The 19,895-nt window shown below is 39.6% G+C and overlaps 2 protein-coding genes across 2 annotated transcripts; both read right to left on the reverse strand.

Moving 5' to 3' along the window:
* Window positions 1-1,131: 1,131 nt before the first annotated feature.
* cyp2y3 (cytochrome P450, family 2, subfamily Y, polypeptide 3) lies at window positions 1,132-10,946 on the reverse strand (the record flags this gene model as incomplete). Its single annotated transcript, XM_080513339.1, has 9 exons — window positions 1,132-1,661; window positions 1,818-1,959; window positions 2,041-2,228; window positions 3,414-3,555; window positions 6,423-6,599; window positions 7,794-7,954; window positions 9,675-9,824; window positions 9,932-10,094; window positions 10,776-10,946. 9 exons carry the CDS (start codon window positions 10,944-10,946, stop codon window positions 1,474-1,476), a joined length of 1,482 nt encoding a protein of 493 aa, XP_080369465.1. The 3' UTR covers window positions 1,132-1,473.
* Window positions 10,947-12,997: 2,051 nt separating this feature from the next.
* LOC308136981 (cytochrome P450 2C20-like) lies at window positions 12,998-19,654 on the reverse strand (the record flags this gene model as incomplete). Its single annotated transcript, XM_080505537.1, has 9 exons — window positions 12,998-13,179; window positions 13,278-13,419; window positions 13,913-14,097; window positions 15,028-15,169; window positions 15,261-15,437; window positions 15,562-15,722; window positions 18,007-18,156; window positions 19,185-19,347; window positions 19,484-19,654. The coding sequence occupies 9 exons, from the start codon at window positions 19,652-19,654 to the stop codon at window positions 12,998-13,000; spliced, it is 1,473 nt and encodes a 490-aa protein (XP_080361663.1).
* Window positions 19,655-19,895: the final 241 nt, after the last annotated feature.

Raw genomic sequence — 19,895 nt, forward strand, 5'->3', positions numbered from 1 at the left:
GGCACTACCGTGTGTTTCAGGTGATCAGTGATTTGAGGAAACACTGATTTGATGAAGAAAAAAAAGAAGAAGAAAAAAGAACCAGTTTGATGTGTTGACAAACCTTCCAGGATTTAAATGATGTCATACTACCGGTAATGGTTTGGTGGCAGATGCCACAAAACACCTTCTGTGGTGCAGTGGAGTCTTCATGTGTCAGGACTGTTTGTTAGAAGAAAGGGGGGAATCTATTTAATATTAGTCTTGCAGGCATAATGTTACGGCTGAACGGCACAAGAAGAATAAATGCATTTAGCTCTAGATTCAATAAAGTAAATATTACAGTAAAATACACTATGCTTGACATGTAACTTCCCGACTCGGTCTTGTGAAGGTTTCAAACACCTGCAGCGGCAGCTGATATTCTCGGGAAGTCGATGGGCTCTTAAACATAGAGTTTCCACATAGATCTTCAAAGTCTGACAGGGACGTCGACTCTGCTGCTCAGAGAGAGGACAATCATCTGCAGGAAGACGCTTCACCACGCTGACAGTCTGTCAAGCAGCTTGACCGATCACCCGGCCTCCAGCCTATCAGATTACAGACGTAACTCCTTGGTTTATACTTCTCTGTGCCGGGTTACTCCGGGGTGACACATACATTCAGTATTCCTTCTTTGTCAATAAAATGCTTCAGTACATGTTTTTCATGTTTTGTTGTGTGATGCATCCATTCTTTCACAAAAACATGCCATCCGACAATTAATGCGAGCACAAAATTTACGTCATATAATGGGAGGATCAAGTACTGCCAGTACAAACTAAAGATATAGATGAAAAAAAAATGGTAGACAGATGGAAGAGGGAATAAATGCCCACAAATTAAAGAATGGACATTTTAAAAGTCCTAGAAATGAACGAAAGATATCTGATTTTGCATATTCCTTCTTGTATGTATGTATGTACCGGTATGTAGAATCTTTTGATCCGTACCTAGTCTGCTCTTTTCATATTTTGTTTTGTTTGGCAGATCAGATTAGCAAATTCCAATACACCCCCAAAAATCCCAGCATATCCTGTCTTCAATGACGAGATTTGACATACGTGCGTCTCATAACTACAACGCTAAGATCATTTATTATATCAAGACAAGTTGAAATCCTCCAGAAAGCAGAAAAAGTGAGCTTTACACCCATATACTAGTCATTACGATGGCCACCAGGATCTCTACGTGCAAAATTTGCCAGCGTCACACATTCATAAAATCAAAAATTGAAATGCAAGATATTGAAGTTTTAAGTTGTTTTGTGAGAAAAAGAGCACATTTTCTCCCCAAATCAAAGTCAATCCAGTCGAAAGAGGGTTATGGAATCCTTCAGTTTTGATGTAAAACCATGAACCATAAACTTAGCGCTATGAAATTGTGGTATTCTATTTATCAAAGAGGTAATCAACCCATAAGGTGCTTAAAAAAAGACAATCACATATGTCGATGTCACTCCCATCGGGGCGTTGCCATAATGTCGTACTTGCGGGGCACGTTAGCGAAGCTGCTGTACTCGGGGCTGAGGTCGATGCTGTCGGGGCCGTCAGGACACGTGAATGTGAACGTCTGCAGGAGTGACACTATGAAGAGGAAGATCTCCATGCGGGCAAGAGACTCTCCAACGCAGGCTCTCTTTCCTGGGAGGTGACAGGAGAATTTTTTATTTATTTATTTTTTAACCCCAAACGGAGTTATTTACGTCTTGGACCTGATGCGTCCCAAACCCACAGCCTCATGGAGCTCATTCAGCTGTGTTTTCTGCAGCATGTGAAGCAGAAAACGTGTTGATTTACCTGCGGAGAATGGGAGGAACGCAGGGTTTTTCTTGAAGTTGCCATTCTGGTCCAAGAAGTGCTGCGGGTTGAAGGACCAAGGCGTGGCCCACTGGTTCTCCGCTTTCAGCACAGAGTGCAGCATGGGGAGGATCATAGTGCCCTGTGAGGAGCAAATGTCCTGTTAGTGTCGACATGGGTTTCAGTGCAGGAGACCACTGTTTTACTAAAGAGAGACGAATACCTTTGGAATGGTGTAACCTCTGAAGGAGATGTCATCGATAGCATAGTGAGGAAGTGACATGGGGACAATGTCCATAAAACGCTGAACTTCATGGAGGACGGCGTCTGTGAAGGGGAGGGACTTCCTGTCCTCCATTCGAGGGGAACGCTTCTGTCCCAGCACGGTGTCGATCTCCTGCTGCATCGCCTCTTCATGGGCATCAAAACCAGTGTTTGTCAATATAATGTGATGAAACCAGCAAAGACAGGATTGTCACATGTTTGCAGGTTTTATCATATTGCAACACATTGCAATTGGTGTTAAGTAATACATTTGGATTTTAAGTCATTGTGGCACCCCTAAAAGTGTCACCATATTTATTGTTTAGAGTTTAAAATGATCATTTATTATTTTAGGTTTATTGTAAGTTCTAGTTCATCAAGATATTTTACAGTTTACTTATACCTGAGAGAGGAGTGAAGTGGGGGGGGGGGGGGGGGGGGGGGGGGCTTATCCCACCTACTACAGGTCAGTACATTGTATTTATATCATGAATGTGTTAATATAAGGGACTATATAGCTTATGTGAGTGTTATTTGGTGTTTAGTGCAGTTTGTTTATTTTTACAAGTGAAAAAAAGAGTTCATTAGTTCTACCAGAGTTTATGTTTGAGTGGGTCACCATGTGTGGCACAAATTCTGCCTGTTTAATAAACAACAAGGGCGTAGTGTGATTTTAATTATTATTTTACTGCTTATAGTCTTTGTGTCTGTTCCAATCTTTTGAATTAAACATGTAGCATTTGTTTGTTGTTACATTTCAGTGACCTGTGAGTATTGCCGATGCAGCATGATTTAGGGATCATGTTGATGCTTCAAATGAAAAGCAGTTGACATTATTAGTGTTATGCTGTAAGAAAAATGGCTTTTTTATGTTACAAGTAGTGCTGTTTGACACATGTCAACAAAGGGTGTATTGAGGCACAGTAATCATTGAAACCTGTTTGTTAAAGTGGATAAAGAAATGTTGAATAATTGTTAATAACAAAGCTGAATAAGAAACTTTAAAATAAACTGAAATGTGAATGATAACAGTGATGACATATGTTTTGAGTGTTAAATAAAAGAAACAATTTGGAATGACATGTGTTGCACTTCATTCTCATTTCTCCTCATTATCCCACCTATTACCGGGTGACAATATAATAACATGATAGCACCCTTGAATTTATTATACCGCCTTTATAAAAGGCATACAAACACACGCCCACATTCCCACTTAGAAGTGAATGAAAATCACTAGTTAACCTGAAATATGTGAGTACCTGGAAAAAACCCACACATGCAAAGAAGGAACATTCAAACTCGCCAGCACTGACTTAAGCTGCAACTTACCTTGTATTTTGGGGTATTTGATCAGGACATGCAGTGCATATCTGACTGTTGAGCTGGTGGTCTCGGTTCCTGCCAGGAACAGATTCAGCACGGTTGACACCAAGTTGTCAAGATGGAACTCAGTTGCGGGATTGTCCTTCTCCTGAAAGCAAAAGTTAGAAGAACGCTTTCATCAAATAAAACAATTCAACCTGTGGGATCGCAGCTATGATACGTGACATCGTTAGAGCGCCTGGTGAGTTTGACAGATCAGCCATAACAATGTGAACATTATCTCTTCATCATGATGCCTGCTAGACGGCCTGTAGCGGCGGTTCCACAGTTACTTTAAAAAACGAATAGGATTACTGATTACTAGTTACTCCTTCAAAAAGTAACTGAGTTACTTCACTGCTTACTTGTTTTTAAAAGTAACTAAGTTAGATTACAAGTTACTTTTTTAAGTTACTTTCAGCAGCTGCCGACAGCAGCCCCCATCGTCTGGACATAAAAATTACAACCAGTTTTACCAAAATCTCTGCTGATCCTGCCTCCTGCACCTGCTGATGCATATTTAACCTTTGACCTTCATTCTTTGTTGTATTTATATCTGACTCCTGCTTTTATTATCACATTTTTACTTTTACTGGTATTTATTTACCCACAAATGTAGTGGTAGTCTGTTGTTGCATTACGGTATTTATTTATTTGCACTGCCTGCGCAATGCGACTTCATTCCCCACACTGACTTGTACAAGTAACTTTAATCTGATTACTGGTTTGGAAACGTGTTAGATTGCTCATTACTGAATAATATGAGAGTAATGCGTTACTAATTAATGCTTACTAGTTAGCAGTAAGCTGTTATCAAGCAGTAAGCTTACTAGCTTACTGCTTGATAACAGTGTAAAAAAAAGTAGTCATAGAGAGTCATAGCATCTGAATGTCAACCCCCAACCCACCCACTCTCCACCCACTGCCAGGCCAAACACTTAAGAAAAAGGAATAAATGAATGAATAAATAAATGAATGAATAAATAAATAAATAAATAAATAAATAAATAAATAAATAAATAAATGTAAAAAGGAAAAAATAAAGCAAGATAAAAAAAACAGAGGAAGGGTCCTGCGAAGAGTGTACATTGTTTAGTTTAGGATCCCAAGTGGTCTGAAATTACTTCACTGAGCCCCTTTGTGTTAATCTGAGTCTCTCGGGCTTCAAGCATTAAAGCTAATACCGGTACATTTTCAAAGGTTTTTTTTTTTTTTTTTAATGCTACTTCAATTACAAAATAACCAACCAACAATATAATAACAAAAATAATTGGCACAACATTTGTATTACAAAATTGGAAGAAATGCTTCATTTCACTATAGATTAGTTATTAGAATCTTGGCATTTTCTTTTTTTTTACATTATAAATGGCCAAACTCAAAGTTATTCGCTTTACTAAAGGGTACTACTGTGGCTCAGTAGTACTTCTTCATAAAGCACGAAAGTGGCATTACTTAAAGGCGTACAGGAGGATTTTCTTTTTCCGGGTGGATCATCAAGACTATTGGTCCTCCCAATTGTCAATCATTCTGGTGATATATTACGTAAGGCCGTCATACGTGCTCGTCCCAGGTAGCGTGGATCTATTAGTTTTCACTTTCTGCGTTTTCAGGTGTCTATGGTGAGCTACGCCTTCAGCGAGCTCGCAGTTCTCACCGGGTACTTTGAAAATGGCAGAGGGTCGCAAGAGAAAAAGTGTCTTCGAAGTGTATGAGAAGAAGAGAGAAACAAGACCAGAGTGTTTTTGGGAGATTGTTTCACACGATGGCGCTGAAAGCCCAGGTTGGGCTTCCCACTGATGCTTCAGTCGCCAAGTTTCTACTCCACAGGTAAAGTTTGGCATTCTATTTGGAGAAATCCATTTCAAATCACTTCCAGTAAAAGTGATCTACGTCTATATTGTAACTTTCCAGGGTTGATTAGTTTGTTTTGTAATTTGCATTGTCAGTAGTTAGTAGTAGTCAGTAGTAGGCTTGTGTGAGCGATGCCGACTTGTGACTTGTAAACAGAGCGTGCACGAGGAGAACTGGGCTCGTGCATGTCTCTCGCACACGTTCTAGTAGGCGTTCCGTCTCGGGAGCAGGTAGAGCGTTGTGCATGTGCATTTTTTCAAAAGGCGGAGAGGGCGGTTCTTTCCTAATATTCGGGAAGATCCTCCTGTACACCTTTAAGTTTTACACACAGGTATGTGGTCATTCTTTCAAAACTGGACATATGAAATAATCACAGAAGTCTTTGCCGGCCTAAAAAAATGCCTTGTGAACATCTTAAATCACTGGTTAGAAGAGTCTGAGCCTCTGAGCATCTATACCAAATACATTTATTAACATTAAAGGTGAACCATTTATTCATGAAGTTTGTTTGCGTCAACTTGCAGTTGTGACGTCACTGTCATGCAGGCTCATCGTAAATGATGCCATAGATGTATTTATTTCAGTTCATTAGTGTCCCCTGGTGTCCACGAGGCGCATATACGACCGTATGAAAAACATGGAAGTCGAGACACAGGAGAGCAGGAGAGGTTGGTTTTTTTGGGGTTTTTTGTTTTGTTTTTACCATTCTACAACCAGTCAAGGGCGCACAAGGTAAATAGTTTCCCGTTTACGACGTTTTGTTTGTTGAACGAAGTGGTTTGCGATGTGAAATGTTAATCAGGATAACAATAATCAATTCATGTTTTCATATCCCGTTTTTAGTTTTCACGGTGTTTAGTGAAACACTTTCTTTTGTTAAAATCATCAGTAAGAAGCGTGGATTCACTTTTTGACCAGAACGTCTTTTTTTATGCTTTTGTTATTATTTGGTTTATAATATTATTACTTAATTGTGTGCCTTGTATACCTACAGTTAATAGTCTTGTGTCTGAATGCTGCTTTTTTCATAAACTTGCTTTGCATTGTGTATTTCAAATGCAGATAAACCTCGTGGTGTGTGTGTGTTTGAGCATGAAGAATCACGTGCAGAGACTTTTGGACCTGGTTCATTCTGTTGAGGAAGCAGTCGATGTAATCCCTGGGTGAACCGGGGTCCAGCGTGTCCCGATGAGCCTCAATCTTTGTCTCAATGAAGCTTCTCAGCTTTTCAATGTCGACAAATGTTTTTTTGTGTTGACCCGGCAGCCACTCCATCAGTCCAGGGAAGACGTTATACGCCTGGAAAGGAAAGTGGACTCAGTAACTTTTCACCAACAGTTAAGCAGGTCCTACTAAAAAGGGTCAAAAGGGGTTGATGAGACATAAGAATAACTGAGAAACGTGTATTTGTTTAAGTATAATTACTTAATACGTCAATGAAAAAGGAGAAAATCGATTTTTTTTTTAAAGGTTTTAACATCCTAATTGTCATGTTTTCTCTTTATATAGTAAAGGTTGAGACAGCTTTTTACCATTGTAATGTATGTACACACTTTTGCTACATTAATAGACGATTAAAAAACAAATTTCCCAGGTACATTGTGGATGGGATTCCTCGGATTTAGCTACAAGTACTGGAACTCGTTGTTAACAAGCCATTCCAAGGCTTTAAAATGCTGTATTTCAAATGTTTGGCATCATAACAAGGATGACATGCAAGGGAAGTAACAAGTGGAAGATTTGTGTGAAGAATAGATTGCTCATAAAAATTTAAAAGTTGCACAGTTGTGTGTCCATGAGTGTTTCCCTGCATGTTAGCCATGCTTAAACAACTATATAGCTATCAAATTACATGTGTTGCTATTTTCATTTGACAAGATAAAATTCACGTGTCCACAAGAACTAAATTTGGTCTGCAAAACGTCTTTTCCCTAAAGAATTGAGCTTGTACGAGCTCATCAAATATTCAGATGAATGCTGAATATGTCCTCACTTTCCAAGGTATATGCACTGTATTTCATGCATGTCAAAATATGTTTAGTCTTGCAAGTTTCAGGTTAAACATTAAACTACTGAAAAAGGTGAATACTTAGTACCTCTGCCTCACTGTAGGGGGCAGTGCTGAGCACAATAACTATTTACACAAGGTAATGTTTATTCTTGTTAGTTTATTCATACAGTGTAATAAAATTAAATAATCTCGTAAATAAAATTGGCAATAACCGCTGAACATAAAATATAGTCATCAGTGACTGTTGTTTTTGTGACTTTTGTATTGGAAATGTCACCAATTCATGAAATAGTACTGGAAAAGTATCGCCTGGCAGGCAAACTTGAATTAAATCATCGAGAAACAACTCATTTCAAACTTACAACATAAAAGTGACTTAATCACAGATGAAGTTTGCTGAATATGTTTTCAAATATTTTAACATTCTTGCAATTAAAATGTTCAAATCAAACATTTTTCATGTAGGTGAAAACCGACCCTACCTGACCCCAGGGACTGCTGCCAAATGTAAGTACGTCTCCGATGATATGGAGAAGCTGCAGGAACTTTTCGTCATCGTAGCTGAAGCGTTCACCAAACACCAGGCAGCAGATGACGTTGGACACGCTGCAGCTGAGGAGGAAGGTGGAGTCGAACGGCGCAGCTGGACAACAACAGACAGATGAGATCATCTTGATTAACTTGTAACAATTAGTCCTCCTTTTTCCTTTTCCTTTTTCCTCAATTAGTCCCTGTTATAAATGTCTTGGCCTCTGTCAATACTACGTGTATATTTCTCACTGTGCATGAAGGCTGGTCCATAAACAATGGTTATCGTTGATATTAGTTTATTTTAAACAATATTTAAATCCTGTTAATACCTGACCCACATCGCTCCGATAAGTGGAATCGACTGGTCCCACCATCGCTCCTCAATGACCAATACCCCCCCAGAAAACGACTTTTGAAATTCTTTGAATTTAATTTTGAATTTTGTTCCATTTATGCTCAATTCGTTTCATTCTAATTCAAACCAAAACTCTTCACAACTGTGCACAGATATGCAATACAACTATAGCTGCTCAGAGTTTAAAACTCGGCTTTCAGTACAGTTTCGATGGCTTAATCATTTCACATGCCAAGACCGCACTCCATGAAACACACAGATGCTTTTTGCCTCTTTTCATTGTCAATATAATAAAACTATCCAATGATCTGCATTGTAACTTCCCTTCATTTCACTAAACTGACTGTTGGCTAAGTCCCGCCCCCAAATGGAAACGAACCAATAGCATTCAACTACCAACTACTTGGTACAAACGTTCTCTCAAAAATTAAAGATGGCAACATTTTTGTTATTTCCGCTGCAATTTAGGTCACTTTTCAAATGTCTATATCAAATGTTTAAAAAGATGCAAATATGATGTTTCACACAACCGCATCGTTTTTGGATGATCATCCACACGGCGCAGCGTTGTAGGAACCTGAGAACGACGTTGTTTGAAAACAAGTTCCAAGTGAAGACATCTGAAAATGCCGACTTTGACATGTGGACGGACAAGATGCATATTTGCTGAAAACAATGATGTCATCATCCCACATCTTTACCTGATAACCTCACGACCCTCTCTGCGACATTACGTAACAACAATGATCCATTGATTCCTTAATATTTGCACGCTCTATGTCTTCTTCACTGCTGAATGGTGTATTTCTGTGGCAGAGTTACATACAGCTCCCCCTATAGGCATGGCATATGTAATACATTATTTTAAGTACTTTTTATTGTGCTATTTCCTGTGTGGATAGGAAACTTTTTAAGGTTTAAGGACTTCATCAGGTGGCCGGCCTGACAAATGTCTCAGATTCTGTCAGACCGGCCAGTGGTCTCTGGAGGATGGAGTCCAAGATGTGTGGGAGGACGTAGGACACGTCATCACACGACAGATGACACTCTGCACGCTGCAGACGCAGCCGAAACATGTCAGCCAGGTAGAAAAAAAACTGTTCCTGTATTTACCTGCCATTAAAAAAAATCTCCACATCTGTATTTACAACAACAAAATGAACACAGTTCAACAAGTAAGTTGAGTAAATCGATGCCTTCCTGGGGAGTTTACAGGTGTGTAACAAACAGAACGATGCCACTAGAACCTGTGGGGGCAGTGTTGTGCAGCATTGCTCATGTCTGAAAGAAAGTCATATAATCAAGTCACCTCACTAAAAGAAGATTCAGAAGTACCATTTTATCTTCATATCAGCATATTTGGCCTTTAAACTCCACTAATTGTGGGCATAAATAATTGTGACTGATAATGTGAAATCCTGTCATGTCTACTGTAAAATGAAGTATTTTCACCATCGGGTGCACAAACCGAACATACCTTTGATGGAGTTGATGCGAGAGATCAGCTGACTGCTAACCTCCTGGATCCATTCCTCCATCCCTTTACGTCCCATCCCAAAGTCTCTCAGAGTCGTCAGAGTGAACCGTCGCAGCTGACGCCAGCGATCCCCGTTACTGATCGCTAAACCTACAGAAGATGGACCAGCTGTAATTTTGTCTGCCTGCAAAGAACTAAAATAAATGGAAATATTTGTATAAAGGCGGAGATAGTGAGCTTCTTTTCTCCGGCCTCACCATATCCTTTGGTAGCTCGGTAGAGGAAGGGAAGTGGTCCTCTGCCAGTGAAATCATCTGCCTGGTCCACCAGCGCCTCCTTCAGAGCCTCATATCCCAGCAGGGCCACGACACGCTGAGGTCCCATGTACACAGTTATCACAGGCCCGTACACCTTGCTCCACTGCAGGTCAGAGAGCAGCAAACATTGAACGGTTTACCTGCACAGGCAAAACACACCCACTGGGACTTTTAACGCTCACTGACATAGGAAACTGAAGCTGTTTCATCGGTCTGTGTCTCTAAAATGACATCCTTCCAGCACACAAAAGGTTATCAGAAAAACTTCACAAAGAGGAATTTGTTTGGAAATTCATTCTTGGAGACTAATTGTGTGCACTTCTTTAAGAAAAATAAACAAAAATACTTCTACACAGAATTGCATGTCGGGAAATGGTTTTCTCACTTCTCTATATTAGATTAGATCAGACTTTATTAAGTCCACATGGGAAGACGTAGAGAGGGGTAGCAACAGAGTAGCTGAGATTGAGGTAGGGGTAGAGAGAGTGCCCTATGAACACTGCCCCCTCCCCACCGGCCCCATTTTCCCTTCAACCAAAAAAAAAGCTTGAATTTCTGAAACTTGAGGCCACTGGAAAACAGTGGCCTCACGTCTAAGCACCATTATGAAAAACAAACTCAGAACGCAATATTGGTCTTGCTAGTCTGAAATCCCAGTTGCACCACTTTAATCTTTAACACATTGGATTTTATATTCAAAGTGCAAAGCAACAACACGCTGCAGAAACAAGCAAAGCACTAGAGGGAAAACGATCATGTGCAGAGGAGTGGATGTCTGAGTCACCTCCTGCAGAGTTTTGAAGGGAGCCTTTTTGTCCATGTGCAGCAGATTTCCTATGATTGGCAGAGCTGTCGGCCCTGGTGGTAAAGATCGCCGTCGGCGGCTCTTCAAGCCCACCAGACACAGCAAAACGAGGATCACTCCTCCCAAAACCAGCGTCCCCGAGAGCTCCATAGCCACTCTGCACATCTGTTTCCTGTACAGGCTGGACTGATTCCCGAAGGGGGGATGTTGCGCAATCTCTGTTTGTGTTGTTCCTGCTGACGAGAGAGCTACCTTTCACCCCGACCAAACAAGCTGGGGAATGCAGCTTGCCAAGATGGGCGGTAACAGGTTGCCTCCTGTACACAGTGGCTGGGGTCAACTGAGGTCAGACTCGCCACTCCAATACCTTCTTCACCCCTGTACACACCAGGGAAGCAGCTTCTGATGGGAGCTCAGCATGTCTTGGACATCTTGGTTGCACTTTAACTAACGATTTTACTTTAACAGTAAAAACAACAAAACCCTTTCATGAGGGCTGTTACACATGAGAGGGGGGGGGGGCTCAGAAGAAGCTCAAATATCACATGTTTTTTTCCAGTGAGATCTGGAAACAACAACTTAAAGAAATGTGAAAATAGCCAGTTTAAGAATAGCAATTACTCTAATATTAACCAGTTTAGTAAAAGTGTTTCAAATTCACACAGGGAGATAAAATGTTGAAGCTGCGGTGAGTTCTTGCAGATTGTTCCAGGAAGAAGCCTTTCACCAAGTTCTAAGTGTGTGCTTTTGTTAAACTGTTGAATCTTGTTTCTTCTTCTTCTTCTTCTTCTTCTGGCTGCTGAATTCAGGATTCAAAAAGTATTTCCTCTGTTTTCTGCATGTTGTTTATCTGTTTTCTGCAAATCATCATTTCATCACTAGGATCTGTACGTATTGGCTTTGCTTGACTTCTTATCAAGGCCATTCTCTAGTCTGGACAAAAGTTAGTTTTTTCATATGTGTGTATGTGGATGGGGTGGGTGGGGGTTTATCTGAGTTCAACACAACATGAAAAAGGCTGCACAAAGTTGACATAATATGATACATCATGCAATTCTTTTTTCCACACAGAACAGAGATGTAGGTGTTCTGTTAGAACAATGTCAGCTCTACCCAAGATGTTTCATGTATAAACTCAAGGAAAAAACTCAGAGAAGGAGGTGGAAATGAAGTATAAATATAAATATTAGATGGCACATTCACTTTTCTTCATTGAACTGCAGTGATGCTGGTAACGTGTTAATTTGTAACGTGTTACTCTTATATGACCTCTTTTTTCAGTAACAAGTAATCTAAAGCATTACTATTTCCAAACCAGTAATCAGATTAAAGTTACTTGTCCAAGTCACTGTGCGTTACTATTGTAGCTTCTGTGGGTAAATAAATACCAGTAACAGTAAAAATGTGATAATAAAAGCTTGAGTCAGATATAAATACAACAAAGAATGAAGATCAAAGGTTAAATGTGTATCAGTAGGTGTAGGAGGCAGGATCAGCAGAGATTTTGGTAAAACTGGTTTTTAATTTTTATGTTCAGACGATGGGTGGCTGCTGTCGGCAGCTGCTGAAAGTAACTAAAAAAGTAACGTGTGATCTTACTTGGTTACTTTTAAAAACAAGACATTGGTGAAGTAACTAAGTTACTTGTTCAAGGAGTAATGAGTAATGAGTAATTGGATTCATTTTTACAGTAACTGTGGAAACACTGCTGATCAGATAAACTCCACATTTATATGAAATGTAACAAGCACGAACTTGAATTGAAAATGTTCATAAAATCCAGAGGCAAACAAGAAAATCTATGATAAAATGTGATAATAATATAATAATTCAAACAGTTACACTCACGAAAAACTGTTTTTTATGACTTTAATTCAAAATTTATTGATTGCATCCAGCTGACAATAAAGGCATTTTTTTTTCTTACTGTTATTTTTATTTATAATTCTGAGATATTTCAGGTTTAAACAATCTGTTCATTAAAAAAAGGTATTTTTTAAATCAATCTTTTTTGTGTACAGCAAAGCAATCAACATCTATAATCACAAAATGATCCAAATGTACAATCTCAAAGTTGTTTCTCATCATCTGACAGTCCCCTGTGTATTAGTGAGGTCGTGAGTAAACTGTAGTCGACATCACAGCACCACAATATTGTGTGGATTAGAAGAGATCCTCAGACTGCTTCGTGATCGTTGTTTTCATCGCGGCGTCGCAGTGATATTGTACCTCTGTGGTACCTTTGCAAAGCTGCTGTACTCTGGAACGAGGTTTATACTGTCGGGACCTCCAGAATAGCTCAATGTGAAATCCTGCACCACGGACACGATGAAGATAAAAAGCTCCATACGAGCCAGAGACTCGCCGGCACAGGCCCTCCTCCCTGTGAGGAACAAACAAACACCAGTGTGATGAAAGTTCACAGATAATCACGAGAATCGACGTAATTTCTGATAAACCGAGAGAAACTTGTGCTTTTACCTGCAGAAAATGGCATGAAAGCAGGATTTTTCTTGAAGTTGCCTTTCTGGTCCAGGAAATGTTTGGGATTGAACATCCAGGGAGTCTCCCACTGCTTTTCATCTTTCAGCACAGAGTGCAGGAAGGGGATGATCTTAGTGCCCTGTTGAGACAAAGTGTTGGAGTTTTACCTTCAACATGATGTGAAATTGTCCATTTCTGCACAAGAGCCATAATAACAGCATGATTGATTGATTGAGATAGATAGATAGATAGATAGATAGATAGATAGATAGATAGATAGATAGATAGATAGATAGATAGATAGATAGATAGATAGCACCCCACTCAGTTACTCTGTCATGAAGCCAAACATGACAATTTGAGTTTATGAGTTGCTCTCATTAACATTTATTTCAGAGTAGCTGCAGCTTTATTGTCACTTTATAGCTCTCTAACCAGCAGAGAATGCTGCATCTGCAAGATTCATCTTCCATGCACATTGCAAAAGGAAATAGTAATTGTAAAGGAGCCTTGTTACTCAATGCAGTCATTTTTGCTTAAATCAATTACTCACTTGTGCTATGACTGATACTAATACTAAAAAGTAGAACAGAGCAAAAGTGTAGCCTCTTGATATCTTTTTCCATTAATACCTTGGGGATGGTGTAACCCCTGAACGTGATGTCCTTCAGCGCACAGTGAGGGACACTGAAGGGGACAATGTCCAGAGAGCGCTGCACCTCATGGACAACAGCATCCGAAAAGGGGAGGGACTTCCTGTCCTGCATGCTGGGACAACGTTTTCCAATCGTAGCATCAATCTCCTCTTGCATCTTTGCTAGAATCGGTAAAACAACGTTTCAGCATTTTGATTTGTTATTGACTATTTGCAGTAGCGTGTGGTGATGTTTCAGTCAAGGCCAGCAGTAAATAAATACACCCCCCCCCTCGACCCCATCTCACATTATGTCCTACAGTAAATACACAATCCGAATCCAATGTAAGGCCACTACTATGCATCAGTACTTCATCCACACCAACATGACAGCTGATCAACAACCACAACACATCAAGACACTGCAGCTTCGCCATCACATCATCTTCCAGTGTTTCCAACAGGTTTGCACAGAGATGGGGGGCTGTCATGCACGCGCGTTTGTCTGTCTGTGTACACAATTGTATGGGAAACACCATTTTACAATCAAAAATCCAGAGAAAGTAAAAAAAAACTAGCCCTCACCATCACTCGCAGATTAAATCCATCCTGCTGTAAAATGCTGTACAAAGCCTTGGTTGGTCTGAGTTTAGCTCATCCATTTCTGGTGTCTGTCTTCCTTTACTCACAATTTCCATTTCTTCTGCCATCACATTTCTTCCATTTTTGACCCCCTGACTGCACACCACTGACTATTTGACATAACAGTTCTTAAATGGGTCATATTTTGGAGAATTCCCTTTCTAAAGGTTTTTCCTGGCTTGTTTCAGTTTTTAAAAAGTGTGTTGCTTCAATAAGTGAATCAGAAATCAAACCCTATATCGTGTCACCAGGGGTTGAGCCAATCACAATGAAGGTAGGCCAGCTCACACAGACATGCAGTCTCTGAATACAGCTTCTATGATTCAGTATTCCAAAATATCAAGGAAACGCTGGATTTTGGGGCAGTAAACATTGAATCAATATTTTTGGACCAACAAAACCCATATTGAAGTGTTGAAAAGTTGTATAATATGACCCCTTTAAGCACAGTTTTTGGGAAAGAGGTCCTACCTTGTATTTCAGGATATTTGATCAGCACATTGAGGCCATGTCTGATGGTGGAGCTGGTTGTTTCAGTTCCTGCCAGAAACAGATTGGACACCGTCCCAATCAGGCAGTCTAATCTGAACTCAGTTGAGGGATTGTCCTTTTCCTGGGGAGACGCAAACATCTCATCAGATCCAAAGACTAATAAAAACATACTTGACAGCCACTATGTCAAAATAAACCAAGTTCTTTCCAACCTGCTCCATTTTGATGAGGAAGCTGTCGATGTAGTCTCTCGGGGAGTTCGGGTCCAAGGTGTCTTTGTGTTCTTGGATTTTTGTATGTATGAACTGTCTCACCTCCTGAATCTGAGCAAACACGCCATGCTGGGGGCCTGGAACATGCTCCATGATCCAGGGAAAGATGTTAAACAACTGTGGAGGAAATGCATACAGCACAGTGAAGCACTGTTTTTCAAATTAAGAATGCTTCCAGGATGTTTGGATATCTCTTCCAATGTTACTATCTTCACCCGTTTGGATCAAAATGACCACTCACCTGACCATAAGGACTACACCCAAACCTCAAGATATTGTCCAGGATGTTCAGGAGGCGCAGGAACTGTTTATCTCCATAATCGAAGCGTTGGTTAAGCACCAGGCAGCTGATCACATTGGCTACAGTGCAACTCAAGAGGAATGTCGGGTCGAATGGTTTTCCTGTAGGAACAGGAGGAAACACAATGGACTCAGCAACAGCTGGCAAACTCGTAATTTTGAAGCGAAACAACACATCATGCAAACTTACACTTCGCCTCACAATATAATACTCTCATAATAATGAGAAATGTATGGCTGTGATGCAATATTATTCAAACTACCATTATTCTAAGGCGCTGGTTGATCAGCTTGCCTCATTACTGCCTTTTATTGTTAGGATTTTGTTGAATCCAGTGTCTGTGGAATACTATGTCGGATAATCTCAGGATTATGTTCATACTTTTATTCTGCAGAAGAATAACTTACTGCAGGGGCCTCCAACCTCAGTCCTTGAGGGCCCCTGTCCCGCATGCTTTAGCTCTCTCCCAGTTACAACACACCTGATTGCAATGAGGGGCTCATTATTGGGCTTTTTCACAACCTTGCTGATGACAACATCATTAGATCCAGGTACGCTGAAGCAGGGAGAGAACTGAAACATGCAGGACAGGGGCCCTCGAGGATTATAGTTGGAGACCCCTGACTTACTGTTTCTCATGACGACTACCGATGTCCAATACATTTTTTTATTCGTTTATCTACAGTAAAGACAAGAAAATAAGCAATTCTTAAATGCAATTATTGTTGAAGAATCTAAACATTACAAATCTTCTAATGACTTCATCAAATCATATAATTGCCATGACAGTTATAATCATAGCAAAACCAAGAACACTTATATTTACAAAATAATCCCACAATAAACCAATTCAAAGCAATGTGTTGTAGTAGGCGACCATTGGCATACATTTTCATCATCAGTCTCTGTATCTCCCCCTGTGTGTCTCACCACATGTTTCCAATCAACCAATGGCCTTCTCCCACTGTGTGCTCCAATCGTTGTGTTCCACCTGTGTGCTTCCCTTACCTGTGTATTTAAACTATTTCCCTCTGTTGTCTTGTCAACATGTCACTCCTCTCGTTGCCCTTGTGTTCTCTGTGTTTCCTTTTGTCCCCCAGACTTCAATAAACTTGTTTTTTTATGGAACTCTGTGTCTGCGCTTGGGTCCATCCGCACACAACCTCCTATCCTTGACAATCAGACTAATCTTTAATCTGTGTGAAGTCATTTTGTTGTCTAATATCAGGGTGGTAATTACCAGTATAGATTATTAACACACATACTGACAAACTCTATATTTTTATGCAAGCAGAAAGTCTTCCTCAAACGTCGATCAATACTCCTTTTGTGCACACAAAGAAAAGAAGTTGTCTTTAGTAAATAAAATAATACTAATCTAACAATTACACATTGATGACAGTGTTGTTATTTATCCCAGATTTTTTCTCCCCAAGAACAAGTCCGACAGGAAGTCAAGCTGAGATGTGTCACCATTATTTACACGTCTACATATATTAACTGATGGCCGAATGTTGAGAAAAAAAAAAAGTTCAATTATGGCGTCAAACCGAACTATTACTTGGAAATATAAGCAGTGTTTTTGTAGACTTTGGATTTTATTTACACAAGACTGAAGACAAGGATTATTCTTCTGTCTTCAGATCCTTCTATTCAATGTGATTTAATGTGAGGAAGACACAAAAACAGTACATTTGAAAAGCACTCAGCCGGATAACAAGATAAAGGAGAGTGACATTCAGTTCTGAAAATACAACATCCAGACCTGTGTCTTGAGGAATGAGCAGTTTATCTTACACCAGTGTAAGCCTTTATTTAAAGAAGGGATTTATTGATCCGTTACTTTATTAGACCAAATAAAAGTTGGTATTGGTCTATATTAAGAACCAAGCTTAGATTGCTTTATAATGGAATTAAAAATCTTAGATGTACTCTAAACTGACATGTTCATTGTTATTGACACTCAAAACCTTCAGTGCTTTTTCACTTCACTAAAATAGAACCACATTGTTAAACAGTGCAAAGAAATGAATGAATGGAGATATGATTCATCGAGAGGCTTCAATAAATGTCTTACACCTTGAATGTGCCATTCATTCGTCTGGCATCTTCCTGTAGGGTTCGATATCTGCATAGCTCGATGGTACAAATGAGCGATATTACAGATCTCCTTTTGAATCTGATACCAAGTGAAGCCAGCTGGTATCGGCCAAACTGGCAGTACACCAAAACTTCATACAAAAACCTAATGTGTGAGAATAACCCTAATGCTTATGTGACTAACAGAAATTTGTTAAAAAAAAAAACCCACCCAAGACAAACATGATTCTTTCTCTCAGCGTAAAAGCAAATTTGTCCTAAAATAGGTGCTTCTTTTTATCATACCTTTCAATGAGCGTATGTGATCCCTCAAGTGTTGGCTCTCCTCTTGGATCCACTCTTCCATCCCTTTTCGTCCCATACCAAAGTTTTTCAGAGTCGTCAGTGTGAAACGTCGCAGCTGGTGCCAGCGCTCCCCGTTACTGTTTGCTAAAGCTGAGAGGAGGACGTGATTATTAACATGAAACCTTGCTGATACAGACAGATGCAGGCAAGAGAGTATGAAAACAATCAACTTTACATAAAGGCCTCCAAAGACTTTTCATAATTTCATCAGTAGGTTTATTACTTACTCGTCTGTAATGTGAAAACATAAACTGGGATACGAGCTTAACTTTAAATGCATGATGCCATTCTTGTTGCAGTTTTATTGGCTGTTAATAGATGGATTTGTTTCATCACATTGGGAGGGGTGTTAGTTTGGACTGTAAGTTAATAAAGTCCTCTGTTTTGAACATGTAATCCACTTTCTGATGCAAAAAGCACTCCGAAAATAAAGGTTGGTTGATTCATGAAAGATTCATCTCAGATTGATAACATCACACAGTGTATGGCTGCTTTAAGAGCAGGGATATGCAGTCAGAGAGGCACAATGAACACAGAAGTACAAAACAAAAATCACAAGATAAAAGAAATGATCATATTTGTATAGGCATATATGCGATTAATTAAATTCCAGTATTGTTCCAATCTTTAATACATTTTTATCACTAAAATAGTATTTCATGTTCAAATACCAAGTAGATGCGATTTCATTGTATCTACAATAAAAACCAAAACCATTACAAAATATCAAATTAAATGTGACCATGTCTTCATAATGTAGCCTCGACTTTTTAAATCACATATGCTGAAATTATTTCAAGGACAAAAGATATAAGGACATTTTATGATTTTTTTTTTCCCGGAAAGCTCAGCTTTTTATATAATTTTTTTGCCTTTTACTGGGGTTTTTTATGTGTGGGTTAATGATCATGGGGCATTACAAATGGTCACAGTAGAATTTGATGGAGAATTATGATAGTTTCTCTGCAGTGCTACAAATGTAATATTGGTCACTGGTCAATTATATACTTTAGTTTAGAAAAATCTGATATGACATCTAAAAAAGGTGAACATAGATATTAATCCTACTGAAAAAGTCTATGTCTCACTTGCTATGAACAGCGATTCTAAACTCTTACCATATATGGTGTTGGCTTTGACCAGAATGGGCAGCGGTCCTCTGCCTATGTAGTCGTCCCCATTGTCCACAAAGGCCTCTTTCACTGCATCATATCCCACGATCACTACTGTCCTCTGCCAGCCCAGATACAGTGTCATCACAGGACCGTAGGTCTCACTGAACTACAATTAAACAGTCAAAATGACCAAAAGAGAAAAGAGAGCACATTTTTGGGTCTTTCCTGATATTACAGTTTACATCAATATACAATGTCAATATATGTTAATAAATGCAAAGCAAATTTGTGCCCAAACTCACCTTGAGAAAAGTTTTAAATGGTGCATTTTTGTCTACTTGTAGAAGGTTTCCAATCAGAGGGAGTGCGGGGGGTCCTGGAGGTAACTGATACTTCCTGCCATTTCTTACACTGCACAACCAGAGCAGAGCTAAAATAATTCCCGCTAAGAGCAGCGTTGCAGAGAAGTCCATGATGCCGTCTGCACTCTGAGTATCTGCCTTTTCTTTTATAGTCACTTTCTGGCCTTGGCACTTCAGTCAGATTGTTGTATATTAAAGAGGGAGTTGGCAGGTACCAGCACACCATACATGTGAGTTGGCTGTAAACAAAACACAGTAAAACTATAATATTTATTACCCCTTATCTTTTCTCCCTTGAAGGTGTCTATGGAATTTGCAGCAATGGCAGCAAAGTTAGTCTGCTTTGGTGTTT

This window comes from Blennius ocellaris, assembly GCF_963422515.1.
Source record: "Blennius ocellaris genome assembly, chromosome: 2".
NCBI classification, from domain to species: Eukaryota; Metazoa; Chordata; class Actinopteri; order Blenniiformes; family Blenniidae; genus Blennius; species Blennius ocellaris.